The sequence below is a fragment of the Oncorhynchus mykiss genome, chromosome 12 (assembly GCF_057628025.1).
Source record: "Oncorhynchus mykiss isolate SJ-2025 chromosome 12, ASM5762802v1, whole genome shotgun sequence".
Taxonomy (NCBI): Eukaryota; Metazoa; Chordata; class Actinopteri; order Salmoniformes; family Salmonidae; genus Oncorhynchus; species Oncorhynchus mykiss.
Window position 1 is genome coordinate 50,064,542 of NC_143033.1, and position 22,715 is coordinate 50,087,256.

The 22,715-nt window shown below is 43.5% G+C and overlaps 1 protein-coding gene across 3 annotated transcripts in view; it reads left to right on the forward strand.

Annotated features, from left to right (window-relative positions):
- LOC110537713 (uncharacterized) overlaps nt 1–22,130 on the forward strand; it is a 40,036-nt gene extending 17,906 nt beyond the window's left edge. For all 3 annotated transcript variants that reach the window (XM_021623994.3, XM_090192722.1, XM_021623993.3), the window contains exons 2-13: nt 4,838–5,009; nt 8,075–8,255; nt 8,701–8,767; nt 12,912–13,239; nt 14,742–14,845; nt 15,005–15,053; nt 15,159–15,189; nt 15,581–15,623; nt 15,876–15,980; nt 18,169–18,238; nt 18,394–18,451; nt 18,810–22,130. In XM_021623994.3, the coding sequence (XP_021479669.1) occupies nt 4,838–5,009; nt 8,075–8,255; nt 8,701–8,767; nt 12,912–13,239; nt 14,742–14,845; nt 15,005–15,053; nt 15,159–15,189; nt 15,581–15,623; nt 15,876–15,980; nt 18,169–18,238; nt 18,394–18,451; nt 18,810–18,847 (1,246 nt within the window). In that variant the 3' untranslated portion in view covers nt 18,848–22,130. The remainder of the gene's footprint in view (nt 1–4,837; nt 5,010–8,074; nt 8,256–8,700; nt 8,768–12,911; nt 13,240–14,741; nt 14,846–15,004; nt 15,054–15,158; nt 15,190–15,580; nt 15,624–15,875; nt 15,981–18,168; nt 18,239–18,393; nt 18,452–18,809) is intronic.
- The last annotated feature ends 585 nt before the right edge of the window (nt 22,131–22,715 follow it).

A 22,715-nucleotide genomic window follows, 5' to 3' on the forward strand; every position in this document is an offset into this window, starting at 1 on the left:
TCCGTGTGTGTGTGTCCGTGCGAAGCGTGCATGTTACGCCTGCACCCGTGTGTGTGTGTGTGTGTGTGTGTGTGTAAATTTGCACTTAGCCAACCATATTAGGCAGCAGTTTGTGAGAGCAGGAAGTGGTCAGGGCTCTGATGCCCCGAGTAAGGAACTCTGAGAATGTTTCACTTCTCACACCACCGACACCGCAGAGGATGCGGAAGCGGCTGAGACTTACCGTCTCAAGTGTTACCTTGGCAACGCCGCATGCGACACCTTTGAATCAAATCAAGGTTTATTGGTTGCGTAGACAAATTTGCCGATATCGCAGGTGCCGATATCGAAAATGCTTGTGTTTCTAGCTCCAACAGTGCACTAATACCTAGCATTAAAATACAATTTTAAAAAATACACACCATCCAGAAAAATTGGAATATCAGAATGAGGATTGTCAGACTAGAATGTGTGTGTGTGTGTGTGTGTGTGTGTAATATATATCTATTTATCATAACCAATACAAACAGGTATTCAGACCTTTTGCTATGAGAATCGAAATTGAGCTCAGGTGCACCCCGTTTCCATTGATCATCCTTGATGTTTCTACAACTGCATTCTACAACTGCACCTGTGGTAAATTCAATTGATTGGACATGATTTGGAAAGGCACAAACCTGTCTATATAAGGTCCCACAGCTGTCCATGCATGTCAGAGCAAAAACCAAGCCATGAGGTCAAAAGGAATTGTCCGTAGAGCTCCGAGACAGGATTGTGTCAAGCCACAGATCTGGGGAAGGGTACCAAAACATTTCTGCAGCATTGAAGTTCCCCAAAAAGACAGTGGCCTCCATCATTCTTAAATGGAAGAAGTTTGGAACTACCAAGACTTTTCTTAGAGCTGGCCGCCCGGCCAAACTGAGCAATCGGGGGAGAAGACCCATGGTCAGAGAGGTGACCAAGAACCCAATGGTCACTCTGACGGAGCTCCAGAGTTCCTCTGTGGAGATGGGAGAAACTTCCAGAAGGACGTCCATCTCTGCAGCACTCCACCAATCAGGCCTTTATGGTAGAGTGGCCAGACGGAAACCACTCTTCAGTAAAAGGCACATGACAACCCACTTGGAGTTTGCCACTTGGAAACTCCACGTTTCCAAACTCCACTTGGAGTTTGCCTGGCACTATCCCTTCGATGAAGCATGGTGGTGGGAGCATCATGCTGTGGGGATGTTTTTCAGCAGAAGGCCTGGGATACAAGTCAGGATCGAGGGAAAGATGAACGGAGCAAACTACAAAGAGATCCTTGATGAACCTGCTCCAGAGCGCTCAGGACCTCAGACTGGGGTGAAGATTCACCTTCCAACAGAACAACAACCCTAAGCACAGAGCCAAGACAATGCAGGAATGGCTTCGGGACAAGTCCTTGTGTGGCCAAGCCAGAGCCCGGATTTGAACCCAATCTAACATCTGGAGAGACCTGAAAATAACTGTGCAGCGACGCTCCCCATCCAACCTGGCAGAGCTTGAGAGGATCTGCAGAGAGAGAAATGGGAGAAACTCACTAAATACTGGTGTGCCAAGCTTGTAGAGTCTCACCCAAGAAAACTCAAGGCTCTAATCTCTGCCAAAAGTGCTTCAACAAAGTACTGAGTAAAGGCTCTGAATACTTATGTAAATGTGATATTTCCGTTTTATTTGTAATACATTTTTCAACATTTTAAAAAAACATTGTTTTCGCTTTGTCATTATGGGGTATTGTGTGTAGATATAGTTGAAGTAACACATTTCGTGTTAACGAACTATAGTTTTGACAAGTCGGTTAGGACATCTACTTTGTGCATGACTCAAGTAATTTTTCCAAAAATTGTTTACAGACAGATTAAGTCACTATCACAAAATTCCAGAAAATGTGATGGCTTTAGAAGCTTCTGATAATTCTGACAATTTCAATGCAATGCTACCAAATACTTATTGAGTGTATGTAAACTTCTGACCCACTGGGAATGTGATGTCAGAATAATTTGTTCAGCTTTTATTTCTTTCATTTCACATTCTTAAAATAATGTGGTGATCCTAACTGACCTAAGACGAGGAATTTTTACTAGGATTAAATGTCAGGAATTGTGAAACTGCGTTGTATTTGGCTAAGGTGTATGTAAACTTCAACTGTAGATGAGGGAAAAATAAAATGTAATCAATTTTAGAATAAGGCTGTAATGTAACAAAATTTGGGAAAAGTCAAATGATCTGAATACTTTGTAGAAAACAATGCTGGGCTAGGAGTGTAAACATATTTTCCTTTGTACAGTTGAACTGACTGGCTTGAACAATTTTAGACTGACTGATCTGAGGGGTCTGAATACTTTCCAAATGTGTTGCCGTGAAAAAGTATTTGTCTTTTGGATTTCTCTATTTTTGCAAATGTTTGATATGGGAAGTTATCAGATCTTGAACCAAACACTAATGTTTGATAAACTGAACCTGAGTTTGCAAATAACAGAAAAAAATGATGCTTTATTGATAGAATTACCAAAGTTACACAACACCCAATTCCCCCTGTGTGGAAAAAGTAATTGCACACATACTCTCAAACTGATTGTGCCACCTTTTAGCTGCAAAGACTGCAACCAAATGTTTCATGTAGTTGATTTATAAGTCCCTCACATCACTGTGGAGGAATGTTGGCCCACTTTTGCACGCAGAACTGCTTTAACTCAGCGACATTTGTGGGTTTTCAAGCATGAAAACTGCATAATTCAAGTCCTGCTACAACATCTCAATTGGGATTAGGTCTGGACTTTGACTTAACCATTCCAAAATGTCAAATTTTTTACCTTTTAGACATCTTCATGTAGACTTGATTGTGTGTTTTGGATTATTGTCTTGCTGCATGACCCAGCTGTGGTTCAGCTCACAGACGGATGGCCTGACATTCTCCTGTAGAATTATCTGATACAGAGCAGAATTCATGGTTCCTTCTATTAAGGCAAGTCATCCAGGTCTTGAGGCAGCAAAGCATCCCAAAACCATCACACTACCACCACCATGCTTGTCCGTTTGGTATGAGATTTTTACTGTGGAATGCAGTGTTTGGATATTTTTCCCAAACGATTTCCGAGGGAGTGCGGTGTTGAGCTGTTAACAAAGTGATCATTTGAAAGGTCCTCCTATATGCTTTAATTTCGTTGCAACTTTAGTTGTGATACAAACCTTAGGGTTCTAAGGCTGCATGATGCAACTCGAATGATGATTTGAAAAAAGTTGCATGTAAGGCATGAGCTCTGCTCGGTTTCTTGTGCAGGCTGCACACACTTCATCAGTGTCTCATTCACAATTTGACAAGCACTTGATAATATTTTCAGAATATTCTCAATTGAATCTGGTCTTTACCTATAGTCTAAGATAATACAGTTTGTGTGGAATTATTTTTCAGTCTGCACTCAAATAGTGAATGGAGGTTACCTGCAGTTAAATTTTTAATATGCCAGGAAGGCTGCACCAGTTGTAAAGCAGAATAATGTGGTTAATTGTAAGAATATACAAATATAGCAGAACTAGAAAGCTGGGATCCTCTTTTAAATAGTGGCCAGTCAACTCTTTCACACGCGATTGAGCAATGACTCGGCTAATAAGAACAAGTTTCACTCTGTAGGCTATGGGCTCTCGTACCCTGTTTCAGGGGTCCTAGGCCTGTAGATTACGGTTTATAGATTACGGGTAGAATTAATTGGCCACTAGTATTATTAAGAACCTTATCAAAACATTGGGCTAGGCTCCACGATGCATTTGACTGAGTTGAAAAAGCCGCAAAAAAATGTGTGTGTGGGGGTGGGGGGGGGGGGGGGTGTTATACAGGGGCAGGGGGTAAATACATGTCATTCGTTTGCACTTGAATAGAGAATGGATGATTATTTTCCTGCGGTTCATTTTCATGCCAGCCAGGCTATCTACTCCGGTTGTAACACGAAGCAATGTGCTTAATTTGAAGAAAGTTGAGAATTAAATATAGTAGGCCTAGCCTATAGAAAGCTGATGGGATCCTCTTTTTTTAAGAGGTCATCAAAACTCTGTTTCAGGAAATTGCATGGCCTATAGAGGACTATAACTGTTGCTCAACATGGGGAACCAGCTATGAGGAGCCGGCTCTCGCTGCGCAGCAGGGTGTCCTATTCCGCTCAAATGCCCGAATGCCAGGGCTCTCATGAAGTGTTTGATTTGATTTTTGATTCCATTTGCGTTGCTGTCAGAGTGATTAGAGGGACAATAGAGCACTGAGTACCAGGCCATTAGCGACTGGCCGCTAGCAAGTAGTACTAATGACCATCAGTGGCATCAGAGCGCAGTTTTGGAGAAGCCTAGTTACGGTGACTCAGCGGTCACGTTGAATTTGACTGGTGACTGTCGATGTAGGGCAAATACAGTCACTGTAATAGACCTAGTGGTGTCGCGTTTGACTAGAGCTCATCCCACTCAACTAATTTCCCTCAGCTTCAGTTATTTGGGTAACGTGTTACTTCTGGTCACATTTATTTTTCATAGGAAAAAAAGGGTGCTAAAAAGGCAGAAGTGAGCATATCTCTATTTTTAAAATTATTGCTTTGTGTAATGCATATCTCTTTTAGCCATCTCGAATTTCCTCATCTTTGTGCCATAAAGCAACGTGAACAACAAAGCAATGTCCACAGTTGTGCATTGCACTCCTCGTGGGGTAATGGGGACTATCTTGTTAGTGTTAATTCAGTCATCTCAAACAGGGAATTAACTCTCCTCCTCTGCCTCCCGGACCCTCTTTCTTCCCCTTCTCACTCTCCCTGTTTCTCTCTCAACTCCCTCCCTCTCTTCTCTCTTGCTTTCTCAGTGAGTCCAGTATCTGCCAGGTGCGAGCCACGGTCATGCAGTATGATGATGGTAACAAGCGCTGGGTGCCGGCGGGTGAGGGGGGCCAGGCCTTCAGCAGGGTCCAGATCTACCACAATCCCGTAGCCAACACATTCCGAGTGGTGGGACGCAAGATGCAGGGTGACCAGCAGGTAACTAGTGTACACACACACACCATGAACAAAGAGATTCCTAAGATGCACTGTCTAATAATCGACAGAGCAAAATATAAACGCAACATGTATTGTTGGTCTCATTTTTCATGAGCTGAAATAAAGTATTCCAGAAATTTTCCATACGCACAAAAAACATATTTCTTTCAAATGTTGTGCACAAATTTGTTTACATCCCTGTTAGTGAGCATTTCTCCTTTGCCAAGATAATCCATCCACCTGACAGGTGTTGCATATCAATAAGCTCATTAAACAGCATGATCATTACACAAGTGCACCGAGTGCTGGGGACTAAAAAAGGCCACTCAAAAATGTGCAGTTTTGTCACACAACACAATGCCACAGATGTCTCATGTTTTGAGGGAGCATGCAATTGGCATGCTGACTGCAGGAATGTCCACCAGAGCTGTTGCCAGAGAATTTAATGTTAATTTCTCTTCCATAAGCTACCTCAAACATCATTTTAGAGAATTTGGCAGTACATCCAACCGGTAGACCACGTTTAACCACGCTGCAACAACTACGGTGTCTCATCAAGATCAGTCGCGACCCGACTAATATGTTGGCTAATGAAGATCAAACGCATTTTACAGTATACGTCACAGAAGGGGGTACATTCCCATATGATATCAAATGGAAAAATGCAACTGATATCGATATGGACATTCCATATTGGTGACCACCACTAATACAGTGTGTGTGTATATGCAGTACCAGTCAAAAGTTTGGACACGCCTACTCATTCCAGAGTTTCTTTATTTTGACTATTTTCTACATTGATTTCTTCACTATTATTCTACAAACTATGAAATAACACATATGGCATCATTTAGTAACCCATAAAGTGTTAAACAAATCCAAATATATTTCATATTTTTCAAAGCAGCCCCCCTAGCCTTGATGACAGCTTTGCACAGGCTTGGCATTCTCTCAACCAGCTTCAGCTGGAATGCTTTTCCAATAGTCTTGAAGGAGTTCCCACATATGCTGGGCACTTGTTGGCTGCTTTTCGTTCACTCTGCGGTCCAACTCATCGTGAACCTTCTCAATTTGGTTAAGGTCGGGGGATTATAGAGGCCAGGTCATCTGATGCAGTGCTCCATCACTCTCCTTCTTGGTCAAATAGCCCTTACACAGTCTGGAGGTGTTTTAGGTCATTGTCCTCTTGGAAAAACAAATGATAGTCCAACTAAGTGCAAACCAGATGGGATGGCATATCGCTGCAGAATGCTGTGGGAGCAATGCTGGTTAAATATGCCTTGAATTCTAAATAAATCACTGGCCATGTCACCAGCAAAGCACCATCACACAACCTCCTCCATGCTTCACGGTGGGAACCACACATGCGGAAATCATCTTGTCACCTTCTCTGCTTCTCACTAAGACATGGCAGTTGGAACCCAAAAAAAATCTCACATTTGGACTCATCAGACCAAAGGACAGATTTCCACTGGACTAATGTCCAGTGACCCAAGCAAGTCTCTTCTTATTATTGGTGTAATTTAGTATTGGCTTTTTATTTGTGTCCATTTATTTTGGCTGCAATTTCTGAGACTGGTAACGCTAATGAACTTATCCTCTGCAGAAGAGGTAACTCTGGGTCTTCCTTTCCTGTGGCGCTCCTCATGAGTGCCAGTAGTTCATCATAGTTCTTGAAATTTTCCGCATTGACTGACCTTCATGTCTTAGAGTAATGATGGACTGTTGTTTCTCTTTGCTTATTTGAGCTGTTCTTGCCATAATATGGACTTGGTCTTTCACCAAATAGGGCTGTCTTCAGTATACCACCCCTACCTTGTCACAAGACAACTGATTGGCTCAAACTCATTAAGGAAAGACATTCCACAAATTAACTTTTAATAAAGAACACCTGTTAATTGAAATGCATTCCAGGTGACTACCTCATGAAGCTGGTTGAGAGAATGCCAAGAGTGTGCAAAGATGTCAAGGCAAAGGGTCTGTACTTTGAAGAATCTCAAATATAAAATAGATTTAGATTTGTTTAACACTTTTTGTGTTGCTACATGATTCCATATGTGTTATTTCATAGGTTGTTGTCTTCACTATTATTCTAACTCTTGAATGAGTATGTTTGTCCAAACCTTTCACTGGTACTCTATATAGTGCCTTCGAAAAGTATTCAGACCCCTTGACTATCAGAAATACCTTATTTATATAAGTAACCTTCATTATGGGGTATTGTGTTTAGATTGATGAGGGATCTCTGCTCATCAAGATTAGTCTCATTAGTATTGTTGGGGCTTCATGTGTCAGCTGTCTTCCTCTTTCTTTCAGTCTTCCCTATCTCACTTCTGTTTACTGTGTGCCACTACCTCTGCTCTCGAGCTAATGCCTTCCTCTCACACTAGGGTAGTGGAAGACCCACAGTAGCATTAGAGAGCCCTAACAAAGCCTAACGTACAGTGTTGGAAAAAGTACTCCGTTGTCAAACTTGAGTAAAAGTAAAGATGCTTTAATAGGGAAAATGTATTATTACAAATGTACATATTGCCTTTAGAAATGTAGAGGAATTAAAGTTGTCAGAAATATAAATTGTAAATTACAGATACCCCAAAAAACAACTTAAGTAGTACTTCCAAATGATTTTTTTATTCATTACTTTACACCACTGCTAACCTAAAGGCTACTTTAGTTAAACGTATCCTAGCGTAGCATCTTTTTCAAAATATCTGTTGCTTTGGAAAGGCAATGGAGGGTCCACACTAGTAGCACAAGACTTCGCCTCACCTAACATAGTAGCTCAGTTTCACTAAAGGCTCCTGTTTTTTTTTAATGCACCTCTGCGTCACTGGTTCCACAGAGAGGGGATTTATACACGTATTGCACCAACATGTATAATCCGACAAATAGCAATAGATGAACATAAAGGGATGTGAGGGGAACGATCTTGAAATTCAAAGGCTATAAAGACCAATCTAGGTTCCACACACACACACACACACACACATTCTCACAGTGAACGCCTACTGTCATTCCACTTGTAGTTTCTCATTGCCTTTTTACTTCCTGCTTGACACTCCTAGGTGGTGATCAACTGCCCAATCGACAAGAGGCTGAAGTACAACCAGGCTACACCCAACTTCCACCAGTGGCGGGAAGCCCGGCAGGTGTGGGGGCTGAACTTCGGCAGCAAGGAGGAAGCCGTTCTCTTCGCTAACGGCATGATGCATGCCCTGGAGGTGCTGAGTGCACTCACTGACTCGGGTAGGATCTATAATATAGGATCAAATATTGAAGAAAAAAAAACATTTTGCAAAAGAAATGGTACTTTTTGTCCTGGTTCCTTTTTGTCTTTTGTTTCTCGCTGCAATCACGGATTGGATTGCTTAAAGATTTAATCTGCAGTAGGTGAAACAGCGCCATTGTCTGCCCCACCGCTTTTGTCGATGGTTAAACAAATTGCAGTATATATTCTGCTGTTCTATAGCGCATGCAATGATGTCAGAGAAGAGGAAAAAAAGTTGCTGTTTGCAATAACTTCTTTGTAATATCGCAAATGGACTTGGCAGTTTCACCATTAAGGATTCCAGCTTTAATCTATCTAATGGTGTTAGTTATTGTCAGAAGGAGAAGGGAAGGATGCATTTTGTAAAGTTTTTTTAACAGAACTGCTAAAATACTCACTCACTCAGTCAGTTTCTCTCCTCAGGCAACTCCTCTCTCCCTCGCCCTGTCCAGAATGGACCCTCCCCAGAGGAGCTGGAGCAACAGAGGAGGTACCATTCACATGATTTTAGTTGGGGGGGGGGGGGGGGGGGGGGGTGCAGTAGGTCTGGTTTCTGTCAGCAGAGGGGAGATGAAAGTATTGCAAGTGTTGTTTTTTTGTTTTACTAAGACTGGTGAAAGGGAACTTGGCTATTGCCTATCTGACTGTTGTTTAGTAGGTAATTAGTGTATTTTAAGTATAGGTCTCTATACTTATTTAAATTTTGCTAGGGTAAATGATGTTCACAACGTTTTTACTCACAATGCTCAGTATAGATAGACCGTTCTAAAAACGCTGCCCCCTAGAATTCCAGCAACAAGTACAGAATATTGGACTAGACTGTAGACTGAATCCATCCCAATCAGTTCACATGCCTATAATTCTGAGCATTACAGATAGAAGAGTAATGAACAGAATAAACATGCCTTCAGAAAGTATTCCTACCCTTGACTTAATCCACATTTTGTTGTTACACCCTGAATTCAAAATGGATTAAATAAATTAAAAATGCACTCATCTACACACAATACCCTATAATTATTTTACAAAATTCTTGCAACAAATAGAATGTTATATACAGTGCATTCTGAAAGTATTCAGAACCCTAGACTTTTTCCACATTTTGTTACGTTACAGCCTTATTCTAAAATGTATTAAATTGTTTGAGATTGAGATGGCCAAATGATCAGACACTGGACAGAGGAACTCTGCCTAGAAGGCCAGCATCCCGGAGTCGCCTCTTCACTGTTGACGTTGAGACTGGTGTTTTGCGGGTACTATTTAATGATACTGCCAGTCGAGGACATTTGAGGCGTCTGTTTCTCAAACTAGACACTCTAATGTACTTGTCCTCTTGCTCAGTTGTGCACCGGGGCATCCCACTCCTCTTTCTGTTCTGGTTAGGGCCAGTTTGCGCTGTTCTGTGAAGGGAGTAGTACACAGTGTTGTACGAGATCTTCAGTTTCTTGGCAATTTCTTGCATGAAATAGCCTTAATTTCTCAGAACAAGAATAGACTGACGAGTTTCAGAAGAGAGGTCTTTGTTTCTGGACATTTTGAGCATGTAATCGAAACCACAAATGCTGATTCTCCAGATACTCAACTAGTCTAAAGAAGGCCAGTTTTATTGCTTCTTTAATCAGCACAACAGTTTTCAGCTGTGCTAACATAATTGCAAAAGGGTTTTCTAATGATCAATTAGCCTTTTAAAAGTATAAACTTTGATTAGCTAACACAACGTGCCATTGGAACACAGGAGTGATTGTTGGTGATAATGGGCCTCTGTGCGCCTATGTAGATATTCCATTAATGATATTCGGTTTCCAGCTACAATAGTCATTTACAACATTAACAATGTCTACACTGTATTTCTGATCAATTTGATGTCATTCTAATGGACAAGGAATGGGCTTTTCAAAAACAAGGACATTTCTAAGTGACCCCAACCTTTTGAAAGGTAGTGTACCAATGAGATGAGTAAAGCAGTATGTATACATCAGTAAAGTGACTGGTGTTCCATTATTAAAGTGGCCAGTGATTTCATGTCTATGTATACAGGGCAGCAGCCTCTAAGGTGCAGGGTGGAGTAGCCGGGGGTAGCCGACTAGTGATGGCGATTTAACAGTCTGATGGTTGTGAGAGAAGCTGTTTTTCAGTCTCTCAGTCCCGGCTTTGATGCACCTGTACTGACCTCGTCTTCCGGATGATAGGGGGGTGAACAGACTGGGGCTCAGGTGGTTGATGTCCTTGACATCGGAGGCTGTAGGTGTCCTGGAGGGAAGGCAGTGTGCCTCCGGTGATGTGTTGGGCAGACCGCACCACCCTCTGGTCAGCCCTGTGGTTGCAGGGGGTGCAGTGGCTGTACCAAGCGGTGATGGGGTGGTGATGGGGTGGCAGGTAGCGTTAAGAGCGTTGGACTAGTTACCGAAAGGTTGCAAGATCGGATCCCCGAGCTGACATGGTGAACATCTGTCGTTCTGCCCCTGAACAAGGCAGTTAACCCACTGTTCCTAGGCCGTCATTGAAATTAAGGATTTGTTGTTAATTGGCTTGCCAAGTTAAATAAAGGTAAAAAAAATAATTAATACAGCCCGACAGGATACTCTCAATTGTGCATCTGTAAAGGTTTCGGAGGGTCTTAGGGGCCAAGCTGAATTTCTTCAGCCTCCTGAGGTTGAAGAGGCGCTGTTGCGCCTGTTGCGCCTTCTTCACCACACGGTCTGTGTGGGTGTACCATTTTCAGATCGCCATTGATGTGTACGCCGAGGAACTTGAAGCTTTCCACCTTCTCTACTGCGGTCCCATCGATGTGGATAGGGGCGTGCTCCCTTTGCTGTTTCCTGAAGTCCACGATCAGCCCCTTCATTTTGTTGACGTTGAGGGAGAGGTTATTTTCCTGGCACCACTACGCCAGGGCCCTCACCTCCTCCCTGTAGGGTGTTTTGTCATTGTTGGTAATCAGCACTACCACTGTTGTGTCGTCTGCAATCTTGATGATTTGAGTTGGAGGCATGCGTGGCCACGCTGTCATGGGTGAACAGGGAGTACAGGAGAGGGCTGAGCATGCACCCTTGTGGGGCCCCTGTGTTGAGGATCAGTGAAGTGGAGATGTTGTTTCCTACCTTCACCATCTGAGGGCATCCTGTCAGGAAGTCCAGGACCCAGTTGCACAGGACGGAGTTCAGACCCAGGGCCCCAAACTTAATAATGAGCTTGGAGGGTACTATGGTGTTGAAGGCTGAGCTATAGTCAATGAACAGAATTCTGACGTAGATATTCCTTGTTCAGATGGGGTAGGTCAGTGCGATGGCGATTTCATCGTCTGTGGATCTATTATGACTAAGCAAATTGAAGTGGTGTCAGGTAAGGTGGAAGTGATATAATCCTTAACTAGCCTCTCGAAGCACTGTATGGTGACAGAAGTGAGTGCTATGGGGCAATAGTCATTTAGTTAAGTTGAAGCAGTGGGGACAGCAGACTGGGATGGGGAGAGGTTGAATATGTCCGTAAACACTCCAGCCAGCTGGTCTGCACATGCTCTGAGGACTCGGCTAGGGATGCCGTCTGGGCCAGCAGCCTTGCGAGGATTAACACGCTTGAATGTCTTACTCGCGTCGGCCATGGAGAATGAGAGCCCACAGTCCTTGGGAGCAGGCCTCGTCGGTGGCACCGTGTTATCCTCAAAACTGGCAAAGGTGTTTAGCTTGTCTGGAATCAAGACTTCGGTGTCCGTGACGTGGCTGGTTTTCTCTTTGTAATCTGTGATTGTCTGTAGACCCTGCCACATACGTCTCGTGTCTGAGCCGTTGAATTGCGACTCATATTTACTTCTTACATATATTTACATTTGGTTCCACAGGGGATTACACTTCATGTAGTCACTGAAGGGATGGTGTTAGAGCTATTAACATAAAGAAGATTTATTGAAATGAGAAATGTGTTTGAAACCTGTCTGTATATTGGCATCTAAATGGTATTTTTAACAAAGCCATTACAGGATAATCGAGGTAGGAAAACACAGGCAAACCGGCGTTAACCAATATAAGAGACTCTGACTATATTCCAGCTGAAAGCTAGCCATTCAAGAGACATGGTAATAGACTTGAGAATCCTCCTCACTGCAAGGAACCAGAAGAGACCTGCTTAACCTATGACATGAGCCAGCCAGGTATAGTTGACCATTTGAGATGACGCTGTGTCCTCCATTTGAGGTGTCCTCTACCTTGAATATACAGGTTTACTGGGGAGTGTCGCCTGGTCATTGATAATGGGATAGACCAGACTGGTATAAACTGGTGTCTGAACAAACATGTTAGGTGTCACTAAAACCTAATACTGACGCTAACACAATCAGGTCCTGTGTGGCTCAGTTGGTAGAGCATGGGCGCTTGCAACACCAGGGTAGGGGGTTAAATTCCTGCTGATGCCATCTAAATGAAAATTAATGCATGCACTACTGTTAGTTACTTTGGAATAAAGTGTTTGCTAAATAACATATTATTCTAATCTACTATACTGTATACACACTAATCTACAGTAACACACTCTAACCTACAATAGACTGATCTCTCATTGTGTCTCACCTTTTGTGTGTCCCTGCGTTTATACTTGTTTGTGAACATTATTTTATAAAGAACTCTGTCTCCCCCTCGCAGACTGGAGCTGCAGAGGCAGGAGCAGCAGGAGAGAGAGCGGCTGGAGAACGAGAGACCGGCCGCACCCATCCCCCCTGCAGCCCCGCCTGCTCCTCCCTCTGCCCCCGGTGGCCCCCCAGCTCCCCCAGGCCCCCCACCCCCACCTGGCCCCCCACCCCCACCTGGCCCCCCACCCCCACCTGGCCCCCCACCACCCCCTGGATCCGGGGCCCCACCTGCCCCACCTCAGTCTGGTGGAGGGGGGGGAGGGGGCGATGGAGGAGGTCTCGGAGGGCCCGGGGGACTAGCTGCAGCCCTAGCAGGAGCCAAACTACGCAAATCGGCCAAGGTGAGACCAGTGTCATGGCCATTTTCCAGGTTACATTTATCGCAGTCATACTGCGCCTTTGACCAGATCTCACAAGGCTTGGAGAAGTGTTTAACGCAGGGCACTCCAACCCTGTTCATGGAGCGCTACCGGCCCGGAAGTTTATCGCTCCAAACCTAGTCTAAAATATATATTTTTTCAATTCTGCTGGTCTACACGACCATCTCCATATTTTCAAAGCCAAAACAGGTTTTTAGAAAAAGTTTGCACTTAGGTTCTGAATAGTTTTTATATTTACTATGAGACTCGAAATTGAGCTCCGCTGCATCCTGTTTCCAATGATCGTCCTTGAGATGTTTCTACAGCTTGATTGGAGTCCACCTGTGGTAAATTCAATTGATTGGACATGATTTGGAAAGGCACACACTTGTCTATATAAGGTCCCACAGTTGACAGTGCATGTATGAGCAAAAACCAAGCCATGACGTCAAAGGAATTGTCCGTAGAGCTCCGAGACAGGATTGTGTCGAGGCACAGATCTGGGGATGGGTACCAAATTTTTTTTTGCAGCATTGAAGGTCCCCAACAACTCTGTGGCCTCCATCATTCTTAAATGGAAGAAGTTTGAAACCACCAAGACTCTTCTTAGAGCTGGCTGCCCGGCCAAACTGAGCCTTGGTCAGGGAGGTGACCAAGAACCCAATTGTCACTCTGACAGAGCTCCAGAGTTCCTCTGAGGAGATGGGAGAACCACTCCTCAGTAAAAGGCACGTGACAGCCCACTTGGAGTTTGCCAAAAGGCACCTAAAGACTCTCAGACCATAAGAAACAAGATTCTCTGCTCTGATGAAACCAATATTGAACTTGTTTGCCTGAATGCCAAGTGTCACGTCTGGAGGAATCCTGACATCATCCCTACGGTGAAGCATGGTGTTGGCAGCATCATGCTGTGGGGGTGTTTTTCAGCAGGAGGGACTGGTAGACAAATCAGGATCAAGGGACAGATGAACGGAGCAAAGTACAAAGAGATCCTTGATGGAACCCTGCTCCAGAGCACTCCAGACCTCAGACTGGGGCAAAGGTTCACCTTCCAACAGGACAACAACCCTAAGCACACAGCCAAGACAACCCAGGAGTGGCTTCGGAACAAGTTTCTGAATGTGGCCCAGCCAGAGCCCGGACTCTTGTGAGGTGTCTGTATTTCTGATCAATTTTATGTTACATCTTCCAAGCTTTGGAGACCAGGAATACTTATTTCCTAAATAGCCGTTCAAGTTTTTCTTAATCACTAATCCAGAATAGTTCCTGTTTTCGTTACAACATTGTTGTATATTCAGTGAGTTGGACACCTTTCCAATGCTTCATTCCTTCCTCCCTTTCTTGAGGTAATCACTGGTCTGTAAGTGAGTGGAGATAGGTGAAGACATGGTTTCCATCTTTCACAAATCTGTGTGTCAGATCAGTGATTTCCTTAAAGAAGGAAGGGAAAAATGAATCTTGAAAGAGCCTGTTTATCTCTTTAGGAGGATGATGGTGCGGCAGCACCCCCTCCATCGGGAGGAGGAGGAGGTGGTGGTGGTGGGGGAGGAAATCTGATGGGGGAGATGAGTGCCATCCTGGCCCGACGGTGAGCCACTGCCTTAGTCTTTGTTACACACTCTTCCAGCCCCACATGTATGATGAGTGTTTGTGTTTGTCAAGTGTGTGTGTGTGCTTACGATCATATGGCTTTGCGTGTGTAAGATTGCAGAGGCTAAGCTGTTGTCTTCATTGTCTTTTTATACAGGAAGAAAATGTCAGATAATCCAGGCGCAAAGAAGGATGTGCCCAGCAATGTAAGTCTATTGTAAATCATTTCATAATAAATCTGTGTGTGTGTAAGCTGCAAGTCAAGTCACACTGTGCTAAAGGGATGAAGCAATGTCATTTTATGCTTTTAGGAAGACTCCTCAAAGTCCTCAGGCCAAGGTGGTGAGTAGATCCGCTGAAGTCTTCATTCACTCCTTCTGTATTTGAGTGGGCGTGCACATGGAGGCTATTCCAGAAAGCATATGTTTTCAAGAAATATTCATTAGGCACCACCAAATGAACAAAAATGCACCGAAATGGGGAGGGACTAGCTGAACTTGTCCAACAAGAAACAACTCCCATGTGCATACCCATTTTTGTTTTCTGTTGCTATTTTTTATTTTTTTTCTGCGGTGTGCACTAATGAATACAACCCAGATCTCTTGTCTCATATGAATGTTCTCCTCTCCTTTGTCTGATTTGAGCTGTGAAGCATTTGTTGGCCTTTTATTGACTAAAATATCATATATATTCTTTGATTCATAATTCTCATGATCTCCTTTTGCCGTGACAGACAGCCTCAGGAGACCGTGGGAGAAATCAGCCACCATTCCAAGGTAGGGAGCTCCCTGGTCAGTTGAACATCAACACAATTAACACCACCACACTCTCGTCTCTCGTACCTGTGGTGCAGGAAATCACAGCCCAGTTCACCTCCCCCCCTGTTTATTACTTTTCTACAATAATTGTTTTTTATGTGTACTATGGGAGGACAAAACTAGACGGGCACAAATTCAATATTTTTCTATCCCACCTCTGTAAAGAGAGCGTGTTTTGTGTTTTGAGAGAATCTTGCATGTCTCAAACAGGACTAACTCAACCACCAAGACCCAGCTGCAGGAGAGCAGCCCCACCTCCACCACCCCTGCTCTTCCTCCTGCCCCCCCTTCTCCATCCTCTGCCCCATTGCCCAGGTACACCCTATTTGCCCCACCCTACCCTTATCCCTAGACCCTAATGCTGGCGCTCCATGTCTGTCTGCAGCTTCTCCGCAGCTACTCCACTGGTGTAGGGTGAAGTTGCCCCTAGACGCTGGTCTTGGGTCAGTTTTGCATTTCCCCAACTAATGGTTGAAGTTAGGATTGGGGAGAGGAAGCGGATATTAGATCTGTACCAAGGGGAAACTTCACCCTGGGGTGTCCCACTAGGGAACTACCAATAGCCCTGTGTGCTACGTGTGGCCTCTTGTGCCAAGGGATTAAGCAACACAATGCTTTGAACATTATAGTTTTTGCCCTAGCACTAACACATCGGATTCTATTCAAAGGCTTGATAATGATGATTGATTGTATGTATTTTAGTGCAAGGGCAAAAACTAAAATATGCACCTCTCCAGGACCAGGATTGAGAAACACTCTGCTTTAGGTCCTAGCAATCCTCAAGGCCTGGTCATGTATTTGGTGTTCTCTGTTTTTGTCTTTTTCCGTCTTGTTAAGATTTAAAAAAGGGGTCACAAAAATAGAGCAAGAGATGGTTTCAGTCAACAGCATGTTTGTCCTGCTCCTGCTAATGACAAGGCCTAGCCCAGAAACAACCCTCTATACACCCTAGTCCAGGGGTCGGCAACAAGCCCGCAAGTGATTTATTTTGCCCACCCCCCCCCCACACACACACAAAAAATATATATATATTTATTATTTTGGGGGGGGAATTTTCATTTTTGGTATAACAAATAAAATCCCCAAAAATCACGGAGTTTTATTTAGGAAATCTGTTCCCAAGTATTCCCACAATTACAAAAAGAGATGTGATTGGGTCTCAATGTATTCAAAGTATGACATTTTTATTTTCAAATACAATCTCTTTTGGGGCTTGGTTGTGGTCAATTTGCAATGTACACATTATAATTATTTTCTGGCTCCCAACCATTTGCCCAACAAAAATCTAGTTGCCTACACCTGCCCTAGGCATTGGTGTAGATTTGAAGGGATTGGAAAAGCAATATGGTAAATAAAAAAATAATCTTAGCCTATCAGAGGGTAAGGTAGGGCAACTACCATATTGTTTATAGTGCCAGTCCAATTCTTTCATATCAACATCAAGTGCCAAGAGGTTAGGGTATGTTTCTGGAATGAGGCTTCTCTCAAGTCAAACAATTGTCTCACCCCCTCAGATTTGGAAGCAAAATTGATTAACTCAAGATAAGTGGCTATGATAAGTTAAATCTGGTGTACTAGTACATAGTTGGAAAAAAACTATTGTAAGTAATGTAGCCAAAGTCACACCACACTGACGATTGAAAATACTTCCGTTTCTATGTCTGTACAAGACCAGCAGAGGGGTGTTATCCACTCCTCATTGGTCTGCTATGGCTGTTACCACAGTGACAAGATGGCTGGATAGCAGCCGTGGCAGCCTTTATTTAACTAGGCAAGTCAGTTAAGAACAAATTCTTATTTACCGCCTACACCGGCCAAACCTGGACGACGCTGGGCCAATTGTGCACCGCCCCATAGAACTGCCAATCACGGCCAGATGTGATACAGCCTTGACTTGAACTAAGGTGTCTGTAGTGACGCCTTAGACCACCGCGCCACTCGGGAGCGTAACAAACCGCCACTTTTGGCCAAACCGAGCTTCCATATCCTCGGTCTTTGTTGTTGACCTCCCGCTCTCTGCCCATCTTGTCCCACGATTCAATCCTTTTTTCCCCCATTCTCTACCTGTTTCTCTCTCATCTCTCTCTCCTTCTCCCATCGCTCACTCCCTTCTCGCCCCTCTCTCTTGCTCTCTCTCGCTCTCCTTCTCCCATCGCTCTCGCTTCCCTCTCTCTCTCGCTCTCCTCCTCCCATCGCTCTCACTCCCTTCTCGCCCCTCTCTCTTGCTCTCTCTCGCTCTCCTTCTCCCATCGCTCTCACTCCCTTCTCGCCCCTCTCTCTTGCTCTCTTTCTCTCTCGCTCTCCTTCTCTCATCGCTCTCACTCCCTTCTCGCCCCTCTCTCTTGCTCTCTTTCTCTCTCGCTCTCCTTCTCCCATCGCTCTCGCTTCCCTCTCTCTATCACTCTCCTTCTCCCATCGCTCTCGCTCCTCTCTCTCACTTTCTCCTCCTCCCATCGCTCTCACTCCCATCTCGTTCCTCTCGGTCTATATCTGTTTCTGACAGGATGAAGGCAGTGAACAACACCACTGCCAGCACAGGCAGTGAAGACACAGAGATGGAGAGAATCAAACAGGTAAGCTCCACCTTTGACCTGTTAATGTTGTCTTTAAAGGATTACTGTCATGTAGACTAGACATAACAGGAGGCCATTGCTCCTCTACTAATGGTGGATAAAGACAATCTATTGGCATCATTCTCAGATAATACTATTTTGATTTGTGTGTTTAGGACATCCTTGAGGAAGTGAGAAAAGAGCTCCATAAAGTGAAAGATGAAATTATCGGGGGTAAGTTCCTGATTTGGCCCGTCCCATTCAAGGAGCACTCCCTAGCGTTTTCTTTTTTTGTTACTAACAGTACAGTCAATAAGAATCACAATACATTTTTGCTCCAGCCACTGCAGTATATTTATATACCTTTTACACACATTATTTATTTGGTTTAATATTATTTTCTCAATTCTCATTATTACAAATCATATCTCAGAATAAGTCATACTGATATATATGATTTGTAATGATGACAATTGAGAAAATATTATTAATCCATGAGGTATTTAAAATAAATAATTTGTAGGTTCGGACAATATGTGAGGATTTTTGGAGCCTCTCTCTTTCTCGCTAATTCCCCCTCTTTCTCTTTCAGCATTTATCCAGGAGCTGCAGAGGAGAGACCCAGTATAGTCTCTCAACATATATCCACTGGCACCTGGACAGAAGATGGTGGGGAGGGGTGGATGGATCATGCGCTTCCTGCACTGTTCAGGCTGTTCTCCCTCAGTGTTCTACTCACCACATACCTATACGTTTAGGATTGTACCAATCGGCACTCTTCCGAAATTCTGTTTGCCGTTATTTTTCTCGTTTCAAGAGCTTTGCTGTGCCTCTCTTGCTCCGCCATCACTGCCTACCTTACTCTATTCTACTCACCTCCCAAGTCAACTCCCATATCTTACCTGTGTCCATTTCTGGCCTTACTCTTCACTAGAGAAAACAATTCAGGGAATATCATCGACCACACCATCGAAACGCAGTACATTTCCAACAGTTGCACATTTAAAAGTCAACCTAACTTTGGTCGCTGCAGCAGAAGTACATTTTTTGGTATATTTTTGTAATGAACTGCAGTAGTTGACCACAGGGGGGCACTGTGAATCAGGATAATCGCACATGAAGCCTATCTCTGTAGTTTCTGTACTACCCAGGAGCAGTCAGGGAACTACAAATCCCAGCTCGCAACAATAAGGGAGTTCTCCTGGTTAAATTTCTGTCTGTCTGTCTACAGCTATTAAAAGTAAGGTGCTGATCTTGGGTCAGTTTTGCATTTTCCCAACTAATGGTTAAGTTAGGATTAGAGGCGGGGAACCTGTTCCTAGATCTCTACCAAGGGGAAACTTCACCCCGGGGGCCACTTTATACTGGTTGTCCTCTGAGCTCTGGCTACACCTCACATCAACTGTTTTTTTTTCACCTCAGTGATTAGCGGAAGCATATCAGCTAGGACCGTCTGCACCGGGTCCTATTCCAGTTACCATGCCCACTTTTCCATGTAGCACAGACAACCCCAGCAGACCACCTATAGATGACAAAAGGGCCCAATCCCAAAACAACCCCTAGCCCCTGCAACCTCTGCCTCACTAGTAGAGATGTGAGAAGATTGGTGTAAGCAATATGGAAAAATGTCATTCAGCCAATCAGCGCAAGTTGGAGCTATTACCATATTACTTACGACAGTCTCATCCATTCAGATCTCCACAAGTACATAGGGCAAGGGGTCGATATGGGATATGATGACAGTTTGCCACCTGGACACAGAAACATAATTATTAGAATGGGCATTGTCCTCTAAAAGCAATGAACAATTGTTGATTGGATGTTAGATGAACAATTGTATCTATTTAAAGAATGACTAAATATTTTCTACGCACTTTAATGCCTGACATTTCCTATCTCCCTGTGAAGCACATCCAATAGGTTGCCAACCATATCCATTCCCCAATGACATGGAGACCTATGCCTGTTCTGTCCATTCTATTTCTAATCTCCTAACGCTGCCTACTCTTCTAGTCGCCACATAAGAAAAGAGGAGTGGAGCAGGTTGGGGACTGTACCTGGTATGATTCTGCTGCAGTTCAGGCAACTGCAACGTATCACTGTGCAGTCCAGGGACTTGTACTTGACTGTGTAGGATCTTCTAAAGATACAGTGCCTTCAGAAAGTATTCACACCCCCTTGACTTTTTCCACATTTTGTTGCGTTACAGACTGAATTTCAAATGGATAAAATGTAGATATGTCACTGATCCACATACAATATCCCATAATGTAAAAAGTGGAATTTTGCTTTTAGAATTTTTCTTTACAAATTAATACAAAATGAAAAACGAAAATGTCTTGAGTCAATAAGTATTCAACCCCTTTGTTATGTCAAGCTAAATAAGTTCAGGAGAAAAACATTTGCTTATCAAGTCATGTAAGTTGCATAGACTCACTCTGTGCAATAATAGTGTTTAACGTGATTTTTGAATGACTACCCGATCTCTGTACCCTACAGAGCGCAGCGGTCTAAGGCACTGCATCTCAGTTCAAGAGGTGTCACTACAGTCCCTGGTTCGAATCCAGGCTGTATCACATCCGGCCGTGATTGGGAGTCCCATAGAGCAGGGCACAATTGGCCCAGCGTCATCCAGGTGATGGCCGGTGTAGGTCGTCATTGTAAATAAGAATTTGTTCTAAACAGACTTGCCTAGTTTAAATAAAGATTAAATATGCTGCCACAGCCACTATCCAGCCATCTTGTCACTGTGGTAACAGCCATAGCACCACAGAAAGTTGCAGACCAATGTAACTGACTTGCCAAGTTAAATAAAGGTATAATAAAAATACAATTATCTGTAAGGTCCTTCAGTTGAGTAGTGAATTTCAAGCACAGATTCAACCACAAAAACTGAGGTTTTCCAATGCCTCACAAAGAAGGGTACCTATTGGTAGATGGTATAATAAAATATACCATTGAGCATGGTGAAGTTATTAATTACACTTTGGATAGTGTACCCAGTCACTACAAAGATACAGGCATCCTTCCTAACTCAGTTGCCGGAGAGGAAGGAAACCACTCAGGGATTTCACAATGAGGCCAATGGTGATTTTAAATGACGGTTATGGGAGGGGAACTGAGGATGGATCAATGATAGTGTTACTCCACAATATTAACCTAAATGACAGAGTGAAAAGAAGGAAGCCTGTACAGAATAAAAAATGTTCCAAAGCATACATTCTGTTTGCAGTGAGGCACACAAATAATAATGCAAAGAAATGAACTTTTTGTCTTGAATACAAGGTGTTATGTTTGGGCCAAATCCAACATCACTGAGTACCACTCTTCATATGTTCGAGAATGGTTGTGGCTGCATCATGTTATGGGTATGCTTGTATTGGCAAGGACTAGTTTTTTGGGGGGATAAAAATAAACTTAATCGAGCTAGGTACAGGCAATCTGGTTCAGTTTGCTTTCCAACAGACACTGGGAGACAAATTCACCTTCCAGCAGGACAATAATCTAAAACACAAAATGTGAAGAAAAAAAGTTAAGGTTTGTGAATACTTTCTGAAGGTACTGTACTTAATAATACTTCGGTGGCAGCTAACATGAGAGACGCCAATCTTAGCTAATGCAACTCTGCCTCGTCACCTGAACACACTTACAATCGAATAGCTTTGTTATTAAGCAAAAAATAATAGTACTTAAATTGCATATGGTTTTCTATTTCCATTGGAAATACTGTGGTAATGACAATGGAACATATTTTGGATGTATTTTTTGATATATTATAATTGTTATTTTGGATTTATTAAGGGTGATTTTCTATTGGAAAGAATGATATTTACACTGAAATTTGTGAGAGAAAATGCCTTTAAGACACCTGTTTGGAGTTGCCTTTCTGGTCAAATACAGCTCTTGTATTAAACTATTGTCTGTCTCATCTGTTGTTTTGGGTGGGTGGAGAGACTAGGGATGTATTTAACAGTTTTCATAGTAGCAGTTATATTTACTTGAATGCACACCATTTATATACCGCAAGAATATGCAGTGTTTTGTGTGAGTGTGTGTGTGCATCACCTAGTAGAGGGCTAGTGATTTCTGTTCAATGGTCTGATGGCCTGGTAATAGGAGCAGTTTTTTAATCTCTCTGTCTTAGCTCTGATGCACCTGGACGGTAGCTGAGTGAACAGTCTGTGGCTCGGGTAGCTGAGGTCCTTAATGATCTTCTTGGCCTTCCTTTGTGGAGCGCAGGCAACGTGCCCCCGGTGATTTGTTGGGGTGCCAGCACCACCTTCTGGAGAGCCATGCGGTTGTGGGCGGAGCAGTTGCTGTACCAAGCAGTGACGCAGCCCAACAGAATGCTCTCAATGGCGCATCTGTAGAAGTGTGCGAGGGACTTGGAGGCCATGACAAATTTCTTCAGCCGCCTGAGGTTGAAGAGGCACTGTTGCGCCTTCTTCTCCACAATGTTGATGTGGCGAGACTGTTGCGGTCATGAAATTTTGTCAGC